The sequence below is a fragment of the Takifugu rubripes genome, chromosome 2, assembly GCF_901000725.2.
Source record: "Takifugu rubripes chromosome 2, fTakRub1.2, whole genome shotgun sequence".
Classification (NCBI taxonomy): Eukaryota; Metazoa; Chordata; class Actinopteri; order Tetraodontiformes; family Tetraodontidae; genus Takifugu; species Takifugu rubripes.
In genome coordinates, this window is record NC_042286.1 from 13,846,006 (window position 1) to 13,869,324 (window position 23,319).

A 23,319-nucleotide genomic window follows, 5' to 3' on the forward strand; every position below is an offset into this window, starting at 1 on the left:
GTTAAAAAAGCCACTGCAGCAAAGCATGCTGGGAGATCCTGGTGATCACAGGTGTGTGATGGAACCTTATTGCTCATGCTAATGGTTTACCTGCTCTACCGGGGTTGGAACCATCACCACTGGCTCCTGGGCTGGTTCCTGGGCTGGTTCCTGGGCTGGGTCCTGGGCTGGGTCCTGGGCTGGGTCCTGGGCTGTCTCCTGGGCTGTCTCCTGGGCTGGTTCCTGGGCTGTCTCCTGGGCTGGGTCCTGGGCTGGGTCCTGGGCTGGGTCCTGGGCTGGGTTCTGGGCTGGGTCCTCTGGGGTCTGGCGGTCTCAGTGACTGGGGGGCCGAGGGGGACGATGGTGGCGTCCACGTGGGCATCTGTTCGTTTTGTTCAGAGCTCCGTGCTCGCCACCATCTGTCCACGAGAGCTGGCAGGAGCTCTCGTGGACAAGGCTGAGAGGATCCAGGATGGAGGAGGACGAGGACGAGGACGGGGACAGTTGTCAAAAATACTGATAAACTGTGATCAAACAATAAAAAGCTGATTGTGGATTCAACATGAACCAAAGACCAAAGACCAGAGGCAGCTGGAGCTGATCAACATCTGCTCACCCACGAAGAACAGCTGGAATCCTGGACGTGATCAGCACGTCTTCATCTGTGTCCCCGAGGACAGGCGAGACGTCTTCATCTGTGTCCACAGAAGACAGGCGGGACGTCTTCATCTGTGTCCCCGAGGACAGGCGGGACGTCTTCATCTGTGTCCACAGAAGACAGGCGGGACGTCTTCATCTGTGTCCCAGAGGACAGGCGAGACGTCTTCATCTGTGTCCACAGAAGACAGGCGGGACGTCTTCATCTGTGTCCACAGAAGACAGGCGGGACGTCTTCATCTGTGTCCACAGAAGACAGGCGGGACGTCTTCATCTGTGTCCACAGAAGACAGGCGGGACGTCTTCATCTGTGTCCACAGAAGACAGGCGGGACGTCTTCATCTGTGTCCACAGAGGACAGGCGAGACGTCTTCATCTGTGTCCACAGAAGACAGGCGAGACGTCTTCATCTGTGTCCCCGAGGACAGGTGGGATGTCTTCATCTGTGTCCACAGAAGACAGGCGAGACGTTTTCATCTGTGTCCACAGAGGACAGGCGGGATGTCTTCATCTGTGTCCACAGAAGACAGGCGGGACGTCTTCATCTGTGTCCCCGAGGACAGGCGGGACGTCTTCATCTGTGTCCCCGAGGACAGGCGGGACGTCTTCATCTGTGTCCCCGAGGACAGGTGGGACGTCTTCATCTGTGTCCACAGAAGACAGGTGGGACGTCTTCATCTGTGTCCACAGAAGACAGGCGAGACGTTTTCATCTGTGTCCACAGAAGACAGGCGAGACGTCTTCATCTGTGTCCACAGAGGACATCTTCTGATGGAGGAGCGGCTCGTACAGAACCGTCACACGTCCACAGGAGGACGTCCCGCTCTCCTTTATGTCTCTAATAAATCACTCCTTCATCCGTCTGTCAGTCTGCTGATGATGATGAAGATGATGAAGACGACGGTCTGACCTTCCTCAGTCACATGATCTGATGAAGACGTGTGATCCCAGTAACACTCCCATCATCTGTCTGGACGGGATGATCTTTCACAGAGCTGCACATGGACACAACACACACACACACACACTTACTCTCTCACTCACACACACACACACACACACACACTCACGCACACACAGACACTCTTACTCTCTCACACACACACACACACTCTCACTCACACACACTCTCACACACACACACACACACACTCACACACACACAGACACTCTTACTCTCTTACACACACACTCTCACTCACACACACACACTCTCACACACACACACACACACTCACACACACACAGACACTCTTACTCTCTTACACACACACTCTCACTCACACACACACACTCTCACACACACACACACACACACACACTCACACACACACAGACACTCTTACTCTCTTACACACACACTCTCACTCACACACACACACTCTCACACACACACTCTCTCACACACACACCTGCTGGGCTTCTCTGCTCTGTTGCCATAGATAGAAGCTGCCAGGGGCCGAACAGAGATGCTCCAACCCAGCAGCCTCCCACGCTGCTCCACCACCCACGCTGTCTCTCTCTCCGTCCGTCTCTCTCTCCGTCCGTCTCTCTCCGTCCGTCTCTCTCCGTCCGTCCCGAACCGTGAAAACAGCCTGAAGATCAGACTCGTGTGTTTATTTTCCAAAACATGAAAACAGGCTGCAGGCGGCACAGGAAGTGAGTTCCCAGTGTTTCCAGTAGGGCAGAGTTCACTGGGAGACGAGGCAGGCAGCCATGCCTGGAGGACGAGCCAGCAACATCTCCCCCGTGTCCACACACACACACACACACACACACACACACACACACACACACACACACACACACACACACACACACACACAAACAATGATCATCTAATGAAGCCTCAGCTCAGCGTTATAAATGTGTTATTAAGTGATAATCTGGGATTCAATTAGGGAGAAAACGTGAGGATTTCAGGGTTTTGATGTTCCGGAGCGAATGGACGAGAACCAGAGGAGCCTGCTGGGCCAATACTGGGCCCACAGCCCGGTCCAGCTGCTGCAGAAGGTCCTCCTCCCTCCAGAACCACCAGTCCATCTTTACCGGGTTAGACTTGTGAGCACTGGGGTCAGTGAGGGTTCACCTGTGCTAACGAGGGGGTGGCTTGGTTGAGGGGTGCTAACGTCAGCACATCTGGTCCTGCTGTGGTAGAACCTGTTCCAGAACCTGTTCCAGAACCTGTCACAGGTTCTTGAGCTACTTCATGACTGTTAGCCGTCAGGCTAATGCTGGGCTGTCCCAGGTGAGTGTGTGTTCACACACCTGAGATGAATGTTCGATTAGCATCTGGGCTGAGAATGGGGGGGGGCGGGGGGGTCCAGTTCCCACAGTTCTGTGGGACGGTGAGAACAGCAGCCCAGTGATCCCCGGTGGGGGCTTCATTGATTGGAGGCACTTCTGCGGGGGGGGGGGGGGGGGGGGATTTACCTTCCTGTAATTAACAGGATTCACACGGATTCTGGTCCAAAGTGCCGTCAAATCAATCAACCAATCGTGTTTTTGATTAATTGCTGACACAGGATCCATCCTTTCCATCTCAACATTTTGTTCAGGCGACGCTGACGTGGAGCGCCTGGGACGTGTGAAAGTGCCCCCCCCCCCGGGACACCTGGGTCGACCCCGGTCCTCTACCCGGTACTGTGGAATTCTGGGTAAATGGCTGCGGTGGATTTCTCTGACTGAAGGCTGAAGAAAACGGACTTTTCAAGCCGATATAATATTCATGACTACAAAACACGCCGAATTCCCTCTGAAGTCAATTTCACTTTATTTTATCCCCGTGTGTGTGTGTGTGTGTGTGTGTGTGTGTGTGTGTGTGTGTGTGTGTGTGTGTGTGTGTGTGTGTGTGTTGTTTATATGGCCGTATTACCATTTTATCAATCAGGACGGTATAATCGACAGCTAGCTTTAGTTAGCGGCTAGCTTATCTAAAATGACACAGAAGCTGCAGAAAGGGAGGCACACACACGTGCACACTCGCGCACGTGCGCACGCCTCCTGGTGGAATATGAAATATTCATCTCATGCATATTTGCAGAGGAGGCTTTAAAACCGCTTCTTGGTTCAGGCTGAAAACAACAGATAAACTCATCTCAATCCAGTCTGGATCTGGCAGAACGCTCCGGCGTTCCAGCCCCCACGCACGAGGAGCGCGCACGAGGAGCGCGCACGTCAGCCGAGCGACCTGGGAGACCTGCGTCTCCGTGACCAGGCCGTAGGTAACTGACTGAATGTGCTGGTTTCCAGTTTTACGTGCACTGCCCCCCCCCGAAGAAATACAGACAGGAAGTCAAATGCGAGTTTCTGAAAACTTCCTCAGGATGCCGCGATTCCTGCGAGCATCAACACTTCAGAGAAAAGCAACAAAAAAGCCCCAACAGCCTCCCGTTAGCACTTCCTGTCAGGAGAGGAAGTGCTGCTCATCTGCTTCCTCCCTAATCTCGCCAACGTGGCGACGCTCCAGGAGACCAGGCCGTGTCTGATCCCAAACACCTTCACCGGCCTGAACATCCTCATCCTCACAGCTTCCTGCTGGGATGAAAACAAAGATCCCAGAAGAAAAAGATTCCGACCTTTACGGGCGATGATCTGAAAACACAGCTGGGAATCCTCCAGATGTGGGGAATGGGAATGTCGTCATGGCTGCATTCATCAATATGTGGAGACACCCAAAGAATTAAACTGCTGTCCGTCTCGGAGCGAAGCTGATGTCGGTTACCATAGCAACCGACCAGCGCAACGCCATTAACAGGTTCCCAGCTACAACGACACGTGGAGGAAAACAGCTGTAAATCACACGGAAATAAACACCTACACGCGAATAAAGGGATTAAACAGCTGTCAACACTTAAACTATAAACAGTAAATACGTTAAACGATGTTTGGCAGCTAACGAAGCTAATGAGCTAATGTTGCTCCTGAAGCTGCGGATAATGAACGTTAAAACCCGCAGGACGCGACAGATCAGCGGCTTTAAACTTTAAAAATGCTGGTTCTTACCTTCCGATAAAGCTTCCCGATTAATAATCCACAAAATCCAAGAAGAGCTTCGTGTGCTTCCAAGGCTATTGTAAACGGTTAGCCTGTCGAAGCTAAAGCCGAGCTAACGACACTCGGCTCGGTTTAACTCGTATTTTGAAACATCAACTGCTCTCATTTTAACGGACTTATCTACATTATATTTATTAAATGCTTGTTATTATTCCATTTGCCGTCGATAAAAAAGCTTTTCTGACCCAACCAGCAAAGCTAAAGTAGCAACTAGCATAATCTGACACGTGAGCCAGTTAGTTAGCACCTGTGAATTATCAGACAGGTGTGAAACTAAAATCATCTCGATCCTGATCTGGTGGGTGATTTATTGCGTTTATTCCCGCAAATCACAATTTTAAACTTTTTAACACCCAGAAGCTTCATAAATGAAATCACTTATAACTATAAAACTCTAATTTCTGTTTAGCTGTGAAACAGCAGCACAAACATGAAGAAAGACTCAATTATGCTCCTCAGAAAACAACCTTTAATTTCTGTGCGCCAGCAAAACAAACATAAACAAACAAAACTAAAGAAATCTGCAGATAAAAGCGAATCACGCCGAACCGCCGCTTTGCGTCTGTTGTGCTGCGCGAAGGCTGCAGGAACAGGAAGTTCCCGGGAGGATGTGAGGTCACCGGAGGTCAGCGATTGTGCACGATTGAGGTTTTCCTGCAAACACGAGCGTTTACGTCCCCACGGCTGTTGAGCTGCCATCATGGAAGCTGCAGCGAGCCTGCTAGAAGAGTGTGAGTGTGTGTGTGTGTGTGTGTGTGAGTGTGTGTGTGTGTGTGCGTGTGTGTGAGTGTGACAGAGTAACATCACTCCTGCAAACAAACATCAGCCCTCACAGCTGTTCATTTGTCTGTTTTTCATTTTCTCACCTACACTGAAAACACACGGTTGTCATGGCGACTGTTTGGACACAAGCAGCGATCCAGAGGGGCGGCGGGAACTCTCGACCCGCTCTGGATAATAGTGCCCAACATCTGTCCAGCTGTGCTCGTCTTCAGACGTTTCCAGTTCTTCACGTCATTTATCGGCGTTCGCGAGGTGTCGAGTCCCGTCGCCACGGCGCCCGTCTCCCCCCCCCCCACGGAGCTGCGGCTACATGAATAATGGATGTTTGTTACTTCACCCAAACGGATGCATAATTCAGGGGGGGCAGGAGGCCACACACACACACACACACACACACACACACACACACACACACACACACACACACACACACCAGCGTCTCCCCTCCTTTGACAGTTAAACGGAACATTTCTACAGAGTTTAACAGAATAACGGTGAAATTCTCTGGTTCCGACGGGTGAAACGAGGATGACGATTGGGGAAGGTGGCAGGCGGGATGCGGACCCGTGTGGCGGCACCCCCCTCCCGAGCCCCGCCCCCCCCGGTTCTCTGAAGGTCAGAGGCAGATCAGCGATCCGATCCCCGACAGTGGAAATGTGCTCGCCACTTCCTGTCATCATCATTTTCCCCGTCAGCAGGTCGTCTCTACCTGGAGGACACGCCGCCGGCGCCGCCCGGTTCCTCCCCCGTGTCCTGCTGTCGGCAGGCGAGACCCTCACAGGTGAGGCGGACCATATCAGCTGACATCACACTCAGAACCAAAGTTCTGCACAATAAAAGTCCGATTTTTACTGGGAAAAAAATAAATAAAAACAGAAAATGTTTGGCGTCTGGACGATGGTCCGGACCCTCCGACATGAGCCGGTTCTGAGTGTGGCGTCACACAGACCAGCGCCGAGGCCCGGTCCAGAGATGGACTGGGCCTCCAGCAGGATTCTGGAGCAACAAACGTCACATGACCGCGCGGTGATGTGACATCACGACCTGGAGCAGCATCAAAACTCAGCATCCGCACAACAAACCCAAACCTGACCTGCTCCAGTGGGAATCCACCAGAACCGCAACCTAAACCAAGAAGAATTTTTAAAAAAAACGCGGACACGAAGGACTCCTCAGATCAGGACTTTGGCTTCAGCAACAGATCCCAGATCAGCTGAGGCAGCAATAACTGATCCGGACGTTCCGGACCGACCCGAACCTCTTCCGGATCATCTGGAGCTCAGCTCCCAGCAGGTTGATGCTGCCGTCCATGTTCCAGAAGCTCAGCCAAGGTTCCTCCTGCGGCCGCTGGCACCAGGATGGAACCAGGGGACGGACCCCCGGGTCATCCCTGCGTGGAAATGTTCCCTCTTTCCGGAAGGTTCCGGGCCCGTCCGGAGGAGGCGGCGGCGGCTAGAATCCATCGTCGTAATCTCCGTCGCAGCCGTAATCTGGAGGAGGAGACGAGGAGGAGGGATTAAGGTGCTTCCACCAGGAGGAGAACCCGTCAGGAACGTCCTCGTCTGCTCTAATGAGACGATGATCTCGCTGGCGCCGACCTTTGACCTCACCGTAGGAGGCATTTCCCTTCAGGAATCAATTAGGCTCAGGATATTTTACTGCTGCGGCGTCGGGACCTTAAATCTTTTACAGGCGGAGGCATAAAGACGGGAAACGTCGTTTTTCTGAGGCCTTGTTAAAGCGCCGCCACGGCGGCGGCGAGCGCCGCGACCCTCAGGAGGATCTTTAGAAACAGAACCTGGTTCTGAATCCAGACACCAAATACTGAAGACTAAAAACATCAGCGAGGACTTCAGATGACGTCACGCGAACATGGTCACATGGTGGAAACGGCGGCGTTTTGAACCTGGAAACAGGAAGTTGTGACTGACCGTTGCCGCCCAGCAGGTCCATGGCGCTGACACACGCCTCCTCGTCCTCCTCCTCTTCGTCCTCGGCGGCTGCGTCGTCGTAAACGACCGGCCCGCTCTCCACCACCACGGCGGGGTCTCCCACGGCCACCGGCAGGGGCCCGGGAACGGCGCTCTGAGCAGACAGGAAACACGGCTGATTCCATGTTTGTCGTATTTCCCCCACGTTTCTCCGGGGAAATCCGATCCGCCGTCGGATCCAACGTGACCCACTTCCTGCCAAATTATGAAAATAATAAACAGTTTTGGAGGCAGCGGGGGGGCGGCGAGGGCGGGTTCACGCGGCGCCGAAGGTCGGGTGTGAAGTGGAAGCAGCGAGATGAAACCTGGAGGCGGAGAAAGGCGCGATTCAAGGTTCCGACCCGACAGCAGGTTAAAACCACGGAAACGCCTCCCGACAGGCAGAAACCCTGAGCGGAACCCTCACAGGAGAACATGCCTGGAGAACAGGTGGCGCCGCAGGTTCACACGGTTCCCACCGTTTCCGCGGCGACAGCGGGCCCGCCATCGCCTCACTTTCAGCCAGAGCTAATTGTGACGTGGAGGAGGGTCGTGGTGTGATTTCTGGTCTCCACGGCAACAGCCTGCTGGGGTTCCACACTTCCCCCTCATTTCCTCCTCCTCCCACCCCAACATCGATTCAACTCACGCCGAGGAGAGGTTCTGGAATGGTTCTGGAGAGGTTCTGGGGAGGCTCTGGGGAGGTTCTGGAGTGGTTCTGGAGTGGTTCTGGGGAGGTTCTGGAGCTGCTGCGAGCGCTTCCTAATCACTGCTCCTGTGGGTTCTCCGAGGATTCTAACGAGAAAGCTGCTCGTTAGCGGAGGGAAGCCGACTCAGGGATGTGTGTGTGTGTGTGTGTGTGTGTGCGTGTGTGTGTGTGTGTTGGGGGGGGCTGAAGTTACTGGTGTGTGGAGAAACCGGCAGGATCAAAGGGCCTGAGAGCAATGCAGCGTGGGTAATTGTAATCAGACCCCCACTGAATTAAAAAAACAACATCTTCCATATAGTTGCACGCATGTGACCACGCCCCCGTGTGGCCACGCCCCTCCCAGACATTATTAGCATAATTAGTAGCTCAGTGAATTAATGACTTTGAACAGCAGCTAAACTTCGTTCATTAGCGATTTTACCAAAAATCTCAGGATTTCATCAACAGCTGAACCAGAAGAAGCGGCGGTAAATGTGGACTTAAGCTCCGCCTCTCTGGCGCCAACAATAACACGTAGGATCGTCGTTAGCAAGATGTGCTAGCGACAGTTACTCGCTGCGTTACTATTGGACGACCTGCGGGTGCTACCAGGAGCACGCCGGCTAACATACGCAGACCCCAGAAGAGGCTCCGCCTCCTCCAGCCCTCGTTTTTCGGAATCCCGAGCCTCTCCGGAAAACCCCGCCTCCCTCAGTGAGCTTGGTCCGGTTTCGCTTCCAGGGGGTTAAAGAGAAGTTCGTTAAATTGATTTCCTGCCCGACTAATTGCTGCTGGAAGGAAAACTCTTGTTTTTGTCTTTTCTCGTCGTTCCAACGGAACGTTGCGTAAGAGGATCAGCCAGCGAGGAGCCAACGGCCACGAACGCCGGCCTCCGGTTCCCAGGGGGGGGGGCTGGGAGGTTGCTAGGCAACAAGCCTTGTTGACACGGCCCCGAGTGGCAACGTCTTCTTCCTGGTTGACAGAGCCGCAGGCTTTAGAGCGAGGAGGAGGAGGAAGAGGAGGAGGAGGAGGAAGAGGAGGAGGAAGAGGAGGAAGAGGAGGAGAAGGAAGAGGAGGAAGAGGAGGAAGAGGAGGAGAAGGAAGAGGAGGAAGAGGAAGAGGAGGAGGAAGAGGAGGAGGAGGAGAGAGGAGAGGAGAGGAGAGGAGAGAAGGAGGAGGAGGAAGAGGAAGAGGAAGAGGAGAAGGAAGAGTCCACCCATGACGGCAGGTCCCAAAACACGCTTGTTAACGTGTTTTTCACTCACCAAAGAAGAAATCGCTCGAATCGACGCTACTACGGAGGAAACTGCGTTATTCTCACGTTAGCTTAGCATCAAACCTTTGATCTGTGAGGGGAACCGGGAGAGCGGCGTCAAGTGTGGGGACGGAGATATCGGGCCCGTCCAGGCGGAACACCTGGGACTGGACCGGGTGCGCACGTTTGTGTGCACGTTGGCTAAGTGCTGGAGGGCGAACGAGGGTCAGGAGAGCGAGCGGGCGACGGAGACGAAGAGCAGACGCGAGGAGGAGGCGGAGCTTACCGTCTCCACCGCCAGCTTCTTGTTGGACGGTCCGCTGATGAACGGCTGCAACCTGAAACACAGAGCAGAACAGGTGAGCACCGCCGCCCTGGCACCGCCCCCTGTGCTACCCCGGCCCCGCCCCCTGTGCTACCCCGGCCCCGCCCCCGGCCCTCACCCGCTGCAGCCGGCCAGCAGGGGGCGCTGTTGTTAACGAGCAGCAGCTGCTGAGCCTCTCACCAGCCTGGATTTATGTAGTTTATTACCATCTTTATCACGCTCCGCTAAAGGCTTCCTGTCCTTTACTACCCTCATTATGTCTGTTATAACTGTGTAATAAAGGCTCCAATTAGCAGCAACAATCAGGGCGAAACGAGCCCTCGTCAGTGACTGACAGGCTGACTGACTGTCACAACAATCTTCCTCGACAGAGATAATCAGCCCTGGCTGGAATTAGCAGCAGCAGCACCCCCCCCCCGCTGAGCCCCCCCCTGAAGGATTTACAGTAAAAGTGCTCCCCACCCCTCCCCCACCCTTATCAAGTGGGGGAGGGGTGGGGAGCACCAGAGAGCTTTTAATTAATCTGCTTTAACAGGGGAGCGAGGGGGGGGGGTAACAATGAAAGTGTTATCTGGAATGTCCCCCCCCCCGAGCTTGTTAGGTTGACCAGGTCGACTCCCTGCTGAGGAGGGGGAGGAGGGTGAAGGAAAGGGGGGGGGGGGGGGGGGGGGGGGGGGCGGACGTTTGACCTGAGGGACGACTGATAAATGTCGCTACTGAGCTGCTCTTAATCTGAGGAGCTACTTCGTTAACGTCAGCCAAACACGTTTATAGCCGCCAGAGGTCAGAGGTCAGGACGGCGGGGAGCGCCGACGCGCCTCCGGCCATCGTTGGGGAAAATGGGGGTTAAACGGGTAAAAGCAGGGAACGCTAACAGGGCGTAGCCGCGGGGACGCTAGCCAGACGGTCGAGAGAAATTCCCATTCATGCTAGCATTTAGCTAGCTGCTAATCCCCACAACCTTAGACTGGTAAATCGGTTGCGCCCATATTTAGCGTTGCGTGGTTTCCATGGCGACGGTCACTAATCCCTCCCCTGATTGGTCGACCGTATAAATCAGAAACCCAGAGGACCAATTTAATTACATTTGTGATGAGCTCCAAAAATGATGCGTTTCCTCCCAGATTTTCACACGCGTGCACGTGCACCCCCCTCCCCCACACACACACACACACACACTTGCACTTCTATATTTGTGGGGGCTCCAGACCCTCAGTGACCCCTGACCTCTGGTCTGCTCTTCCCTCACGCTCCACGGAGATTCATCGCTCTCATGAGTAACAGGGGTTTCCATCACCGTCTCTCCGTGCACGAGCGCGTGCGCACGCACGGCGTTTAATAACCTGTCTGACGGCGGCTGCGACTTTTCTCCAGATTCATGAGATTTCTGGGTCATTTAGCAGCCGCGGCGGTGGCAGCGAGCTCGTCCTCCATAGATATTTTTGGAGCTTCTGACTGGTGAACGAGATTAGCTGCTTACTGAGACGGGCGGCACACACACACACACACACACACACACACACACACGCACACACACACAGTCTGACAAGGAAGCCACAGCAGAATTCTGAAGGCTTAAATTTACACTGAAGTGGAAAAACAACGAAATGAAACTGGTTCTCGTGCGCGTGCACGTGTGCGTGCACGTGGGTGTGGCGGAGGCTGCTGTGACGGGGCCTCGCTCGGGCGAGGATCACACGGTATCAGCAAAACCACAGGGTTTGGGGACAAAGACGAGGTCATGTGACCTCGCCCCCGGGTCACATGACCTGGGCTGTTTACGTGCGTTCAGGATTTTGCTGGTTTATAGTCGGTGACTCATAACTAAACCGGATTGTTAATGATGAGTTCAGCTCGACAGCAGCCGGTAACCCGACCTCTCCGGGAGGCTCTCGGAGTCACTTGTGGAGGTCGGAGGTCAAGCGGCTGCCAGCGGCCCGCGGAGACAGACTCTCTGGCAGCCCTCCGTCTCCATGGCGACCATCCAGGGCAGCAGGGGAGTGGCTCCCGACGCGCCGTCGGACCTCAGCGTGAAAAACACACACGCAGACACACACTCGGCAGGTCACCCGGAATCCTGCCGGAATGACAGAGGGATCCGTTGAAATCTGGGAAAGCTGGATTTATAGGAGCTGATCCGAGGTCTGTTTATTAGCAGGACAGTGTCCTGGACCTGGACCAGCACCCTAGACCAGCACCCTAGACCTGGACCAGCACCCTAGACCTGGATCCTCTTGCCTCCTTCACCTCCAACATCACCCCTCCCCTACTCGTCACACTAAGCTAATGCTAATGCTAGCACACAAAGCCAACCACCCAAGTCGTGGCTACTAGCTTAGCTTAACGTGCTTGATTACAACGTGTAAACACTTTAGAACTCGTCAGGTGACGCTCGTTCACCCGCGCGACGTCCCCCCCCCAACAGCTAGCATGTTTCTGGGTCTGCGATTGACACGTGGCGCTAACGGCAGCAGGTACAGCTGCTGTCCGCCGTCCGGCTAACAGACGTCTGAAAGGAAACCCGTCTGCCTGCCATCTGTCCGTCTTTTCACTTTCAGCCTTCCATCTCGCCCTCCTTCGCTCATCCTCCCTGTCGCGACTCGCTCCCTCGCTCCGCTAGGCTATCAGTCTCTGCTGGGCTTAGCGGCTCGTTGCTAATCAGCTTACTGCCAATGAGACTAAGCCCGAGCTGAAAAGGCGATTGAGGGAGGCCGTTTAGCCAGCGGCTGACAACTGGCACTAGCCTGAGGGGGGATGGTGTCGCTAAGACTTAGCATAAAGGAAAATAAGAATGAAACTAATAAACCAACTCTGGGCGTTAAACGAGTGCTGCTAACGAGATAAAAAGAGGGAAGCCGGAGCCACTCGGAGGCCGCTAAGCTACAGTAGCACCAACTTTTTCAGTGTTTTTTGGTTTGCTAGCTAGGTTGTTATTTCCATGGATAAGCAGGATGGATAAAAACTGGGATGTTTTCCAAACGGCCCACTGTTCAAGCCCCCCCCCCCCAAATACCAGCCGCGGTGGTCCCATTAGTTACAGAGGGAGGTTCTGCAGAGAACAAAGGTTCTGGCCGCTGAAAGCCGTTTGGATGGCGAAGGCCGCGGTCGCCGCTGCGAGCGCGACGCTCTGATTGGTCAGAGCTGCATGAGAAACGGATTCATGCGAGGGCGGCGGCGAGTGGGAGGGGCCACACATGTGAGCACCACAATGTCCTTCAGTTCTTCGGTGCCACCACTCGGGTCACGCCCACGTGGACCGATCACGCAGCTTAGCGCCGCAGCCTTAAAGCGCTCCGACCCCAAGCGGCTCGCGTGACTTTGAAGTTTGGACTTGGAGCCGAAGCAGGAAGTGACCTCGACCCTGCCCAGGAAGTGACCTCGACCCTGCCCAGAAGCTTTTTAAAGATCACCAAAACGCTCCATCATTAGCAAACGTCACCGCTAACCACCACTGGATCATTGGGGGGGGGGGGGTCTGCGGCTCCAAGGGCGGGGCTACAACCCTCAGGCTAATTATAGACCCAGGGCTCCACAGCTGGACCCCCCCCACCCCAACAGGTTTGGCTGGAGGTCTTCAGAGCCCCAAACAGGAAGTAGTTCCTCCTCTCCGACTCTCGCTGCCTTTTCTTTTCTTCCCATAAAACAAGAAAAGGAGGGAAAACGGGAAGAGACGGAGCAGAGAAACGACAAGAAGAAAATATCGGAGGGGGGTAATTATGGGGGCTATTTCTGGAAGACCGCCATCCTCCAGTGGAGGTGGAGGGAACAGGGAGGGTCTGGGTGGCAGCTGGGGGGAGGAGGAGGGGCGGGAGAGAGGGGAGGGAGGTGGAACGGAGCAAGACCAGGTCCGGGACTGGGTCTGGGACTGGGTCCGGGACCAGGTCTGGAATATGGCACATCCCAGCCTACCGAGACCAGGAGAGACCAGACTCCCACCTCCCTGGTGTCCCGCCGTCAAACTGGTTTGAACCCAGTGAAGCTAAATCAAACTGTGGTTTGTGGAGAGCAAAGACTTCAAGAGAGAGATGAAAGAGAGAGAAGAGGGGGAGGAGGAGGAGGAGGAGGGCAAAGAACTCGTTAGCGGGTTGAAAAGGCCCAAAGCAGGACTGGACCTGATGGTACCGACAGATACGAGAGAGAACGAGGTCCCCAGGGGATCAAAGAAGATCAAAGAAGATGAAAAGGTCACAAAGAGCCGAAAAGTTTTGGTTTGTTTTACAAACCAACGTGTCGATCACCCACAATGCATCAGGATGCGGCTCAATGGGTGCGATCGAGCGCGGAAGCGAGAAGGAACGAGGAGAACTCCGAGAGGACGTTCCCTCCAGGAGAATCCAGCGGGGGAGGGGGGGCCCCGGGACAGGAAACAATGGCGGCTCTGTCAGCAGGCGTCCTGGTTCTGCCCCCACGCTGGATTATGCTAATGCTAGCTGGGTCGTTCGACACACCCACCTCTTTCCCAGGGTGCTCAGCGGCGTGCTGAGGGTGAGGGGCGCCGGAGCAGGTCGGCGTTGGCGCGGGGAGAACTTGGAGGCGGCGGGCTCTTTCTTCGGGGACTGGGCCGGACTGGCGCCGGGCTTGACGTTGAGGTCCTTCAGGACGTCGTAGTTGATTTTAGAGGAGATCCTCTTCTGCTCCAGCATCTTCCCGATGGCCTCGTCGGCGGAGTTGGCGCGGATGGGCGCGCGCTTCCTGGCGGATCCCCTCTGCTGGGGGAACCAAACCAGAACTTTAGCCAAACCGGTGAGACGGATCATTAGTTGACTAAAGTCAGGATGCTAACAATGAGCAGGCTAGCAGAGGTTTGTGGTTGAGGCTAATCAGGTGCATCTGAGACCAGAACATTAGCTAGCGCTACATTAGCGGGTCGTGCTAGCGCTAATGTTGATTTGGGGGGGGGGGGGGTGCTGAGCTGCCAACGCCCCCAATGATTTGATTGGGATTCTGTCCTCTGATTAGCAGCTAATCCACCGCCGCCAGCGCGGCGCCACACAGGTCATTCTAATCAGCAGGCCAAGGTCAAAGGTTATCTGGGAATATATTGTCGTCCATTAGCCTGTTCAGCAGCCGTTTAGCTCCAGGCTGACGAGCTGCCGGTGTTCAGGTGGGTCCGTAACCTCTGCTGGCTGGAGACAAACATCTGGGAGGTGGTTCCTGTTGGGATCTGGACCAGGGTTTATGGCCGGTGACGGTTGGAGACCAGAACCGTTGAGCTGCTGCAGACGGGGAAACTCAAAGCTGCAGCTAATCCAGATGTTGTTCCTGTCTGCCAGAACCAGGACAGGAGCAGGTTTACATCAGACCCCCCTCCCCTTCAGAGACCAGAGGGACCAGGAGAGACCAGGGGGACCGGGAGAGAGACCAGGGGACCGGGAGAGAGACCAGGGGGACCAGGGGGATCGGGAGAGAGACCAGGGGGACCGGGAGAGAGACCAGGGGGACCGGGAGAGAGACCAGGGGGACCAGAGGGACCGGGAGAGAGACCAGGGGGACCGGGAGAGAGACCAGGGGGACCAAAGGGACCGGGAGAGACCAGGGGGACCAAAGGGACCGGGAGAGAGACCAGGGGGACCAGAGGGACCGGGAGAGAGACCAGGGGGACCGGGAGAGAGACCAGGGGGACCGGGAGAGAGACCAGGGGGACCAAAGGGACCGGGAGAGGGACCAGGGGGACCAAAGGGACCGGGAGAGAGACCAGGGGGACCGGGAGAGAGACCAGGGGGACCGGGAGAGGGACCAGGAGAGACCAGGGGGACCGGGAGAGAGACCAGGGGGACCGGGAGAGGGACCAGGAGAGACCAGGGGGAAAAAAATTATTTTATTGATTTTTATCTCAAAATCTTTGATGTTTCTGCAGGTTGAAGGACAGAAGATAAAAATCTGGTGTATTTTCCCTAGAACATCTTCACGTGCTCTCGTGGCTCAGACCCAGCCAGGAAACCTGAACTGGGGGATTATTTAGTAGAGCAGAGGAACCAGGAACCAGAAACCAGGAACCAGGAACCAGGAACCAGGATCCAGGACCCTGTTCACCTCCTTACCTTCCTCTCCTTGTAGATCCCCAGCTCCTTCTCCTTCGCTATTTTTGCTTCTTTTTCTGGAAACAGAAAATCCAGAGATCAACTTGAGCACCGACAGCTGTGTGTGTGTGTGTGTGTGTGTGTGTGGGGGGGGGGGGGGGGCAGCTGGGGGGGGGGGGCAGCTGGGGGGGGGCCCGGGTACCTCTCTGCTCCTTCAGGTAGTCGGAGTTCTCGGCCATCCACAGCGCCGTCTTGATTTTGATCTCGTTATCGCTCAGCAGGTACTGCAGGAGAGGACACGGTTACTGCAGAATCCAGCTGTGGAACCAGAACCAGCGGAACCAGCGGGAGGTTCTGCAGGGACGTACCAGCTCTATCTCGCTGTCGTCGATCCCGCTCAGGTCCAACTCGCCGCTGTCAGAACCATCTGTCAGAAACAAAACGGCCACGCTCAGAAAACCTGCTGAGACCCGGTGGACCAGCGGAGCCGGTGGACCAGGTGGACCAGGGGGACCGGGAGACCCAGTCGTCACGGCGCCAGAGCTTCTTCCATTAGAGGCGTCCTTCATCAGCCCAAACGCACCGATGTCAGATAAGATGCTAAGAGGCTTAGCGTCCCTTTAAGAGGATCCACCTTAACGAGCTTTTTCAATTAGCAGACGCCCAAATTTGCATTTTTACCTGCAGCAGACGAGAGAGAGAGAGCGAGAGAGACAGAGAGAGAGAGAGACCTAGAGAGACAGAGAGAGAGAGAGACAGAGAGACAGAGACTAGAAGAGACAGAGAGAGAGAGACAGAGACCTAGAGACAGAGAGAGAGACCTAGAGAGACAGAGAGAGAGAGAGGGAGAGAGAGAGAGACAGAGAGAGACAGAGACAGAGACCTAGAGAGACAGAGAGAGAGAGAGACAGAGAGAGAGAGACCTAGAGAGACAGAGAGAGAGAGACCTAGAGAGACAGAGAGAGAGAGAGACAGAGAGAGAGAGAGACCTAGAGAGACAGAGACAGAGAGAGACAGAGAGACCTAGAGAGACAGAGAGAGAGAGACCTAGAGAGACAGAGAGAGAGAGAGACAGAGAGACAGAGAGAGAGAGACCTAGAGAGACAGAGAGAGAGAGAGACAGAGAGAGAGAGACCTAGAGAGACAGAGAGAGAGAGACAGAGAGAGAGAGAGACAGAGAGAGAGACAGAGAGACAGTCAGTCAGAGGGGCTGGTTCCATCAACCTCTGTCAGTGTTCTGGGGGGGCACATGAGACCATGGGACGCTGGGTGAGGAGGAGGAGGAGGAGGAGGAGGAACACCCGCTGTCAGGCAGCAGAGGAAGTGGGGGGTAATCAGAGGGGGGGGGGGGGGGGGGGGTCAGCTGCTATCTGCTGGGCCCAGCCCTCTAAGAACTTCCTGTGTGTGAAGTGTGAGGCAGAGATAAGATGGGAGACGTGGGAGAGATCAGCAGCTGTGGGGGGGGCAGAGCTGATAACAGGAGTCAGAGCCCGCAGAGACGGGGGGGGGGGGGCATTACCCACTGATTAGTCCTGCTCCGCCCAGATTGGTGCGCTCGCCACACCTGCAGCGTGAGAATCAGCAGAGCCGCCCGCCAGCAGTAATAAACGACATCGTCCCGTTTAAACCTTCAAAGTCTGGGAGGAGAAGAGACTCCACCCCCCCCCCCCCCCCCGGTGACCTCGAACACAGCGAGAAGAGAGGCGGCTTCCACTTCCTGTCCGGGCCAAGAGAAGCCCCAGGTCCTCCGACAGACCCAGAGATCCAGGATTCCTGCTTCCAACTAAACCCTGTGGAGGTGACCTCTGACCTCAGGGGGGGAGGGGCTTCAGGAGCTGAACTCAACAACACGATAATCTGGCTAGAATTGATTAATTGGTAATTATTCTGGTTTCTAAACGTCCGGATGACGTTAAAAACACCTTTGTTTGTTCCTGAGGGAAGTTTCCACGCTACAATCGACCTGCGGGAGAATTCCCAACCACAAACGGAGGCGCCTCGATACCCGCGAGCCGTTGACTCCGCCCACACAGGTAACCCGACCCCAGGTATTCTCGCCATCCCGCCTCCCGGGTGGCAGCTCTGTCTGATGTGGTCAGACACCACAGAAGAAGACAAAGGAACAGACGAGGAGGAAGAAAGGCGGAGGCGTTCCGAGTCAGGATCGTCCACCGCGTCTGGAAACGCAGATGAAATCTACGATGAAATCTACGATGAAATCTATTAAATACGAAAGGCGTGAAAGTTTCATCTTCATCAGGCCTGCGGGGGCGAAAAGGTGACTCGGGGAAGATGAAAGAGCGGAAAAGTTGGCAGACAAAGAGACAAAAGAGCGACAGATTAAGAGGAAAGAGGAGAAAGAGAGGAGAGAGATGGAGGAGAGGAGGGGGGGGGCGAGGAGAAGTGAGCCGACAAAGGAGTTCAGGTGTGTGTGTGTGTGTGTGGGGGGGGGGCTGACGGGGGAGGGGGGGGGCAAAGGGATGAAAGGAGAAGATGAAAGCTTCATGTGATTCATGTGAGGAGGAGCGGTTCTGTCTCCTGACTCATCAACCCCCCCCCACATCAGAACCTGATCTGCCAAAGAGAATCCTTCAACCTGCGGCCACGGGGGCCTGAGCCTGGGGGGGGGGGGGGGTTGCCGATCAGCGTATTGATCTGATCGTTGTCGGCGGCAACGCTTCCTCCTGTACCAACAAAGACGGAAAGGCTTTAACCCCCCCCCACCCCCCCGCGCTGGTAGAGGGCGGCTGGTGAAGTCTCTCCCCGCAGCGGAATGAGGTAATTGGGCCGGGTGCCAGCGCCCCCCCCCAGGAAGAACCAGCCAGCCGAGGCAGTAAATAGAGCTCCTCACTGACACGGACAAGCAGGGCGAGCCCATTAAAGCCCGACCTCCTCGACCTTGGAGGGGGCCACGGCGAGGGTACGCCCACTCAACCACCTGCTCCTCCCCCCAGACACTGGGGGGGGGGGGGGGGGGGGGCTCACCGCTCTCGCCTTGGATGTGAAGCAGGAACGAGCTGTATCATCTTCCTGAGTCACAAGATGCTCCGAGATCCTCAGGTAGGGGCCAGAAACCCCCCGAGGGAGGGGGTGAAAGGTCACGGCTGACAGCTTGACCTGAGGTCACATCTGGGCGGAGTCCAGAGTTACCATGACGACAGAGGAGCAGCAACCTGCTGACCGGACGGCCTCCGTGACCCAACCACCAACCTCTGGACTGGGCGACGTCGCTCCAGGCGGTTGCCATGCCGACGACCCCCCCCCTCTTAAACGACAACAGATTTGGCGGATCTTTCCAGAACCGTCCCGTTTAAAGAGCCGTCTGTCCGTTTGGCTCCGCCTCTTTTCCTACAACAACAAATTCCTAAATCACAACAAACAGTGTGTGTGTGTGTGTGTGTGTGTGTGTGTGTGTGGGGGGGGGGGGGTCAGGGGTCGACATGGCTGCTGAGGAATGTGCGGAATGTCGCTGTGAAAACCGGATCGCTGTGCGTGGACGGACCCAACATTTGGAAAAATGCCGCAGGAACGTCGTATTGCTTAACGTTTTCCCTCCGCAGCGGAGCGCCGCCTCCACGTGCACGCCACCGTGCGCTGCCCCACTGCGTGGAAACATTTACAAACCTTCCCTGGAAATAATGAGGGGAGACGTCGGCTCACAGAACCGCCGCTGGAAGGTTCTGGTTTCCATGAACTCTGGACGGGATCATTAATGAGGGAGGAGCCCGTAGATCATGTGACCGCCTGGCTTCGCCTCATTGGTCCTCCTCAGGACCAGGAACCACTTTTCTCCCCCATCTGATCCGAGGGCCCAGAAGCAGGTCGTGAAGCCGAGAACCTCTGACACAGAACCCAGCCAGCACCGCTCTGAATGCAGGGCGTCACCATGGAAACCACTGACAGTTCTGGGTGTCAAACAGAATCCTCTGAAGGACGCCGCTGGACCGGACGAGTCCAAGTCTGGAGGAGAAACTGAGAAACTACATGAGCGCTGCGGTGGCGAAGGAGGGGGCGTGGCGGCGGGAGGGGGCCCGGCGGCGAGGCAGCGGGAGGGGGCGTGGCGGCGCGAGCGCCTCGGGTGCTCGCTGCTAAACGGCGCCCGTCGTCTCCCGTCAGCAGCAGACGGTTCCTGTCCCCCGTCCCTCCCCAGGGCCAGGAGGCTCCCATCATCTACAATCACAGCTGACTGCTGTGACAGGTCGCCACGGCGACTGCTGCGCACGCATGCGGGCAGCGCTATATTCCCCACGCCGCCGCCGCGAGCAGCTTAGCTGGTGTAAATCCACCGAGGACAAGCTGAGACCGAGAGTCCGCGTCTTCCTGTCGGCCCTCACTTCCTGCCCACCAGAGAGGGCGGGTCCATCGGCCATCTGTCTCACACACACACACACACACACACACACACACACACACACACACACACACACACACACACACACACACACACACACGTCCCAGCAGGACTGAATGGAACAAGTTACGGATGAATTATTCAGGACTCGTTAGCGGGACAATACGCTGGACTCGACGTCCCGCAGCAGAAGACGGTCGCGGATCTGAAACGATGCCATCAAATATTTATGGGACAGGTGATGGGATGGATCCAGAATGACCCCCCCCCATGTTAAAGGATCACTGGGGGGATAAATGCAGCTTTGAATGAAGAACACCCAGCAAAAATGGGGCAACAACCTGTGTTTGGGGTCAGGAGCCGCCGGGAGCAAACCCGTGACCTCTGACCTCTGCAGAGGGAGGAGCTTAACAGGCGTCACGCTCACCTCCGTCAACCGATCAAATTAGATCCTTTGTTTAAACTGTTGCTGTTGCCATTTTTCCCTGGTTTGACCTCCGTGTCGCCTCGTTCCCCTCGGTTTACCCTCAAAGTTCCAGACTTCAGGAACACGGACCTGCTAGCGGCTCCAGCTTCAGGACCTTTCAGGGGATCTGGGGGGGTCACAAAGGTCGCGGATATATCAATGATTTGGTCTCAGACAAACGAAACGAAGGTTGAAGAAAGAGAGGAACCAAAGTTCAGCAGCTTCAGAACTAATGAGAGATGAAATCCTGATATTTCACTGTTCTCTACACCCAAGAGGATCCAAATTACACACTGTCTTCCTGTCAGGCCCCCGCTCCTGCGCACACACGCACACACACACACACACACACACACACACACACACACACACACACACACAGATGAAAGGCAGGCCTAATGACAAGCTACCAGTCTACTTAATACTTCAAAGACTGAGCTTGGGGGCTGCGATCACCCCCCCCCCCCCGACCACAATTAGCCGAACCCTGAGCTGAAGCAGGACGGGTTGAGATCCGCAGAACCCGTGTCTGGATCCAGCTCTCAGCACCAGCAGCAGGAGAAACGCACACATGCGCACGTGAACAGACAATCAGCGCGTCCTCTTCCAGGATCTGGGAGCTGCTTCCCAGTATAAACTGGAGCAGCTCCAGTTGCTTCCCGACGCCCCTTTAGCATCGTGGTGCCGGTAGAAGCAACACTGGCAGGTGACCCCTCCCGTGACCTCGACGCCCTGATGCCAACGCTAACGAGCCCACGTCCTCGTTCAGGAAGAGAGCACTTCAATCCTCATTTTCAGCTACGCTAAGCTAACCGGCTGCATACGAAAACACAGAAACCAGTAAGGAGGAGAGCAGAGGACCGCTGGGAAACATCTGGACGGGCCGCTGGTGGTCGCTACAATTACCCCAGTCATGAGCGGCTCCACGCAAACGAGCGTCCGAGCAATTAAAGCAGCCGAGAACGTTGAACTCAAACCCAGGGAGGTTCTGTTAGACGCAGTTCAAAAGGTCTGGAAGAGCACTTTAAACACCCCCCCCCACACACACACACACACACACACACACACACCCCCCCCCCCACACACACACACACACACACACACCCCATTAAACCCTTTAATGGCAGCCATGTTTCATCTCTTAAGGCTGCTTTTGTCATTCACGGCCACACATTCGATCAGGCTCCAGATGACGGCGCCAGCCAACGCCTCTCAACACAGACCCGTCTCCTGACGGCGGCCCGTCCAGCGGTCCGTCCAGCGGTCCGTCCAGCGGTCCGTCCAGCGGCCCGTCCAGCGGCCCGTCCAGCGGTCCGTCCAGCGGTCCGTCCCGCGGCCCGTCCAGCGGCCCGTCCAGCGGCCCGTCCAGCGGCCCGTCCAGCGGCCCCGTCCAGCGGCCCCGTCCAGCAGCCCGTCCAGCGGTCCGTCCAGCGGCCCGGCTCATGATTCATGGCGCTTTGGTAATTGCGGCTCCTCTTCCTCTGAACTTCACCGCCGCCGAGTATTCCCAAGATAAAATGAGGTCGGGGCATGGATGTGGGGACGTTTTCATCAGGTTAATGGCACGTTGGTCCTGAAATATGGTTGTTTTTGGGGGGGGGGGGGGCTTGTGAGCAGCCCATATTAGCATTATTTTAGAGCCCCTGTGAGTCCAAACGCAGCTGTTAGCGTGTCCGCGGAGACGCTTTCAGAAATGACATCATTCAAAACCCACTTAGCACCAATAAAAGGCGACAGCAGACAACAAACAGCCCGACGTGACCTTTGGAGGCAGCGCAGAGGTCGACGCTTACGGCCATGAAGAGCAGGTCAGAGGATCCTGTGGCCTGGCGCCGCCCAAACATCGGCTCCACCCCTTCACCACCATCCCTCCATCCATCCCACAACCCGAACCTCCGCTGACGCCGCCTCCTCCCACTCAGAGCCGTAAAAACACGGGTCCCTCATCAGCACAATCACCTCGCATCCATCAACGCCGCTCCGCACGCTACATGTAATTAGGTAATTAGAGTCGCCTCAGCACGGCGCCCTGCGCTCGCTTTATTTTTGCAACATTAATAAGTCACATTGACAGAAGGTGTGATCGGTCTGGTTTGTGTTTCCAGCCTAAACCGAGCGTGTGTGTGTGTGTGTGTGTGTGTGTGTGTGTGTGTGTGTGTGTGTGTGTGTGTGTGTGTGTGTGTGTGTGTGTGTGTGTGTGTGTGTGTGTGGAATCAGGGCTCCAGTCAGATAAAAACCCACCGTTCTCCTTCTCCTCCCCCAGACAATCACCGATGGAGCTGCTGAGGCCGAGGGTGGCCGCCGACGGCATCGGGCCCAGGATGGACGCCAGCGAGGGGGCCTTCCTCCTGGGGACGCCATCCTCCTCCAGCGCCTCCTCCCCCTCCTCCTCCGTCTTCTGGTCCAGTTTGAGCAGAGCCTCCAGCGTCAGCTCTTCCAGGTCTTTGCCGAAGTGTTTGGCGACGGCCTGAAGTTCGTCCTCCTCCGATTCTGCCGTCTGACAGGTGGAGGCAGAATCCTCGCTGATGTTTTTACTCTCTGGGGGCGACAGAAACACACACGGCTGATGTGCTGAGTCGGCGTGAACAGGTGGAGACGCAACAGCAGCAGGGAAAAGAAAAGAGAGCGCCTGAAAATCCAGCTTTTATTGGGACTCAATTAAAACGTCCTGAAACGTTTTCATCTTGAGGAAACAATCGACTCTGACAGCAGCAGCTGGGAGAGAAACGGGGGGGGGGGGAGGAGGGTAGGGAGGGAGGAGTGAGGAGA

At 55.8% G+C, this 23,319-nt stretch overlaps 1 protein-coding gene across 4 annotated transcripts in view; it reads right to left on the bottom strand.

Annotated features, from left to right (window-relative positions):
* Positions 1-5,141: 5,141 nt before the first annotated feature.
* The window catches only part of LOC101067672 (transcription factor IIIB 90 kDa subunit-like), a 35,356-nt gene continuing 17,178 nt past the window's right edge, over positions 5,142-23,319 (bottom strand). For 3 of the 4 annotated variants that reach the window (XM_029828246.1, XM_029828259.1, XM_029828253.1), the window contains exons 12-19: positions 22,792-23,088; positions 16,102-16,160; positions 15,936-16,017; positions 15,755-15,810; positions 14,166-14,422; positions 9,675-9,726; positions 7,407-7,560; positions 5,142-6,965 (exon numbers count right to left, since the gene is read on the bottom strand). In XM_029828246.1, the coding sequence (XP_029684106.1) occupies positions 6,928-6,965; positions 7,407-7,560; positions 9,675-9,726; positions 14,166-14,422; positions 15,755-15,810; positions 15,936-16,017; positions 16,102-16,160; positions 22,792-23,088 (995 nt within the window). In that variant the 3' untranslated portion in view covers positions 5,142-6,927. The remainder of the gene's footprint in view (positions 6,966-7,406; positions 7,561-9,674; positions 9,727-14,165; positions 14,423-15,754; positions 15,811-15,935; positions 16,018-16,101; positions 16,161-22,791; positions 23,089-23,319) is intronic. The other variant, XM_029828266.1, reaches the window with a different exon arrangement.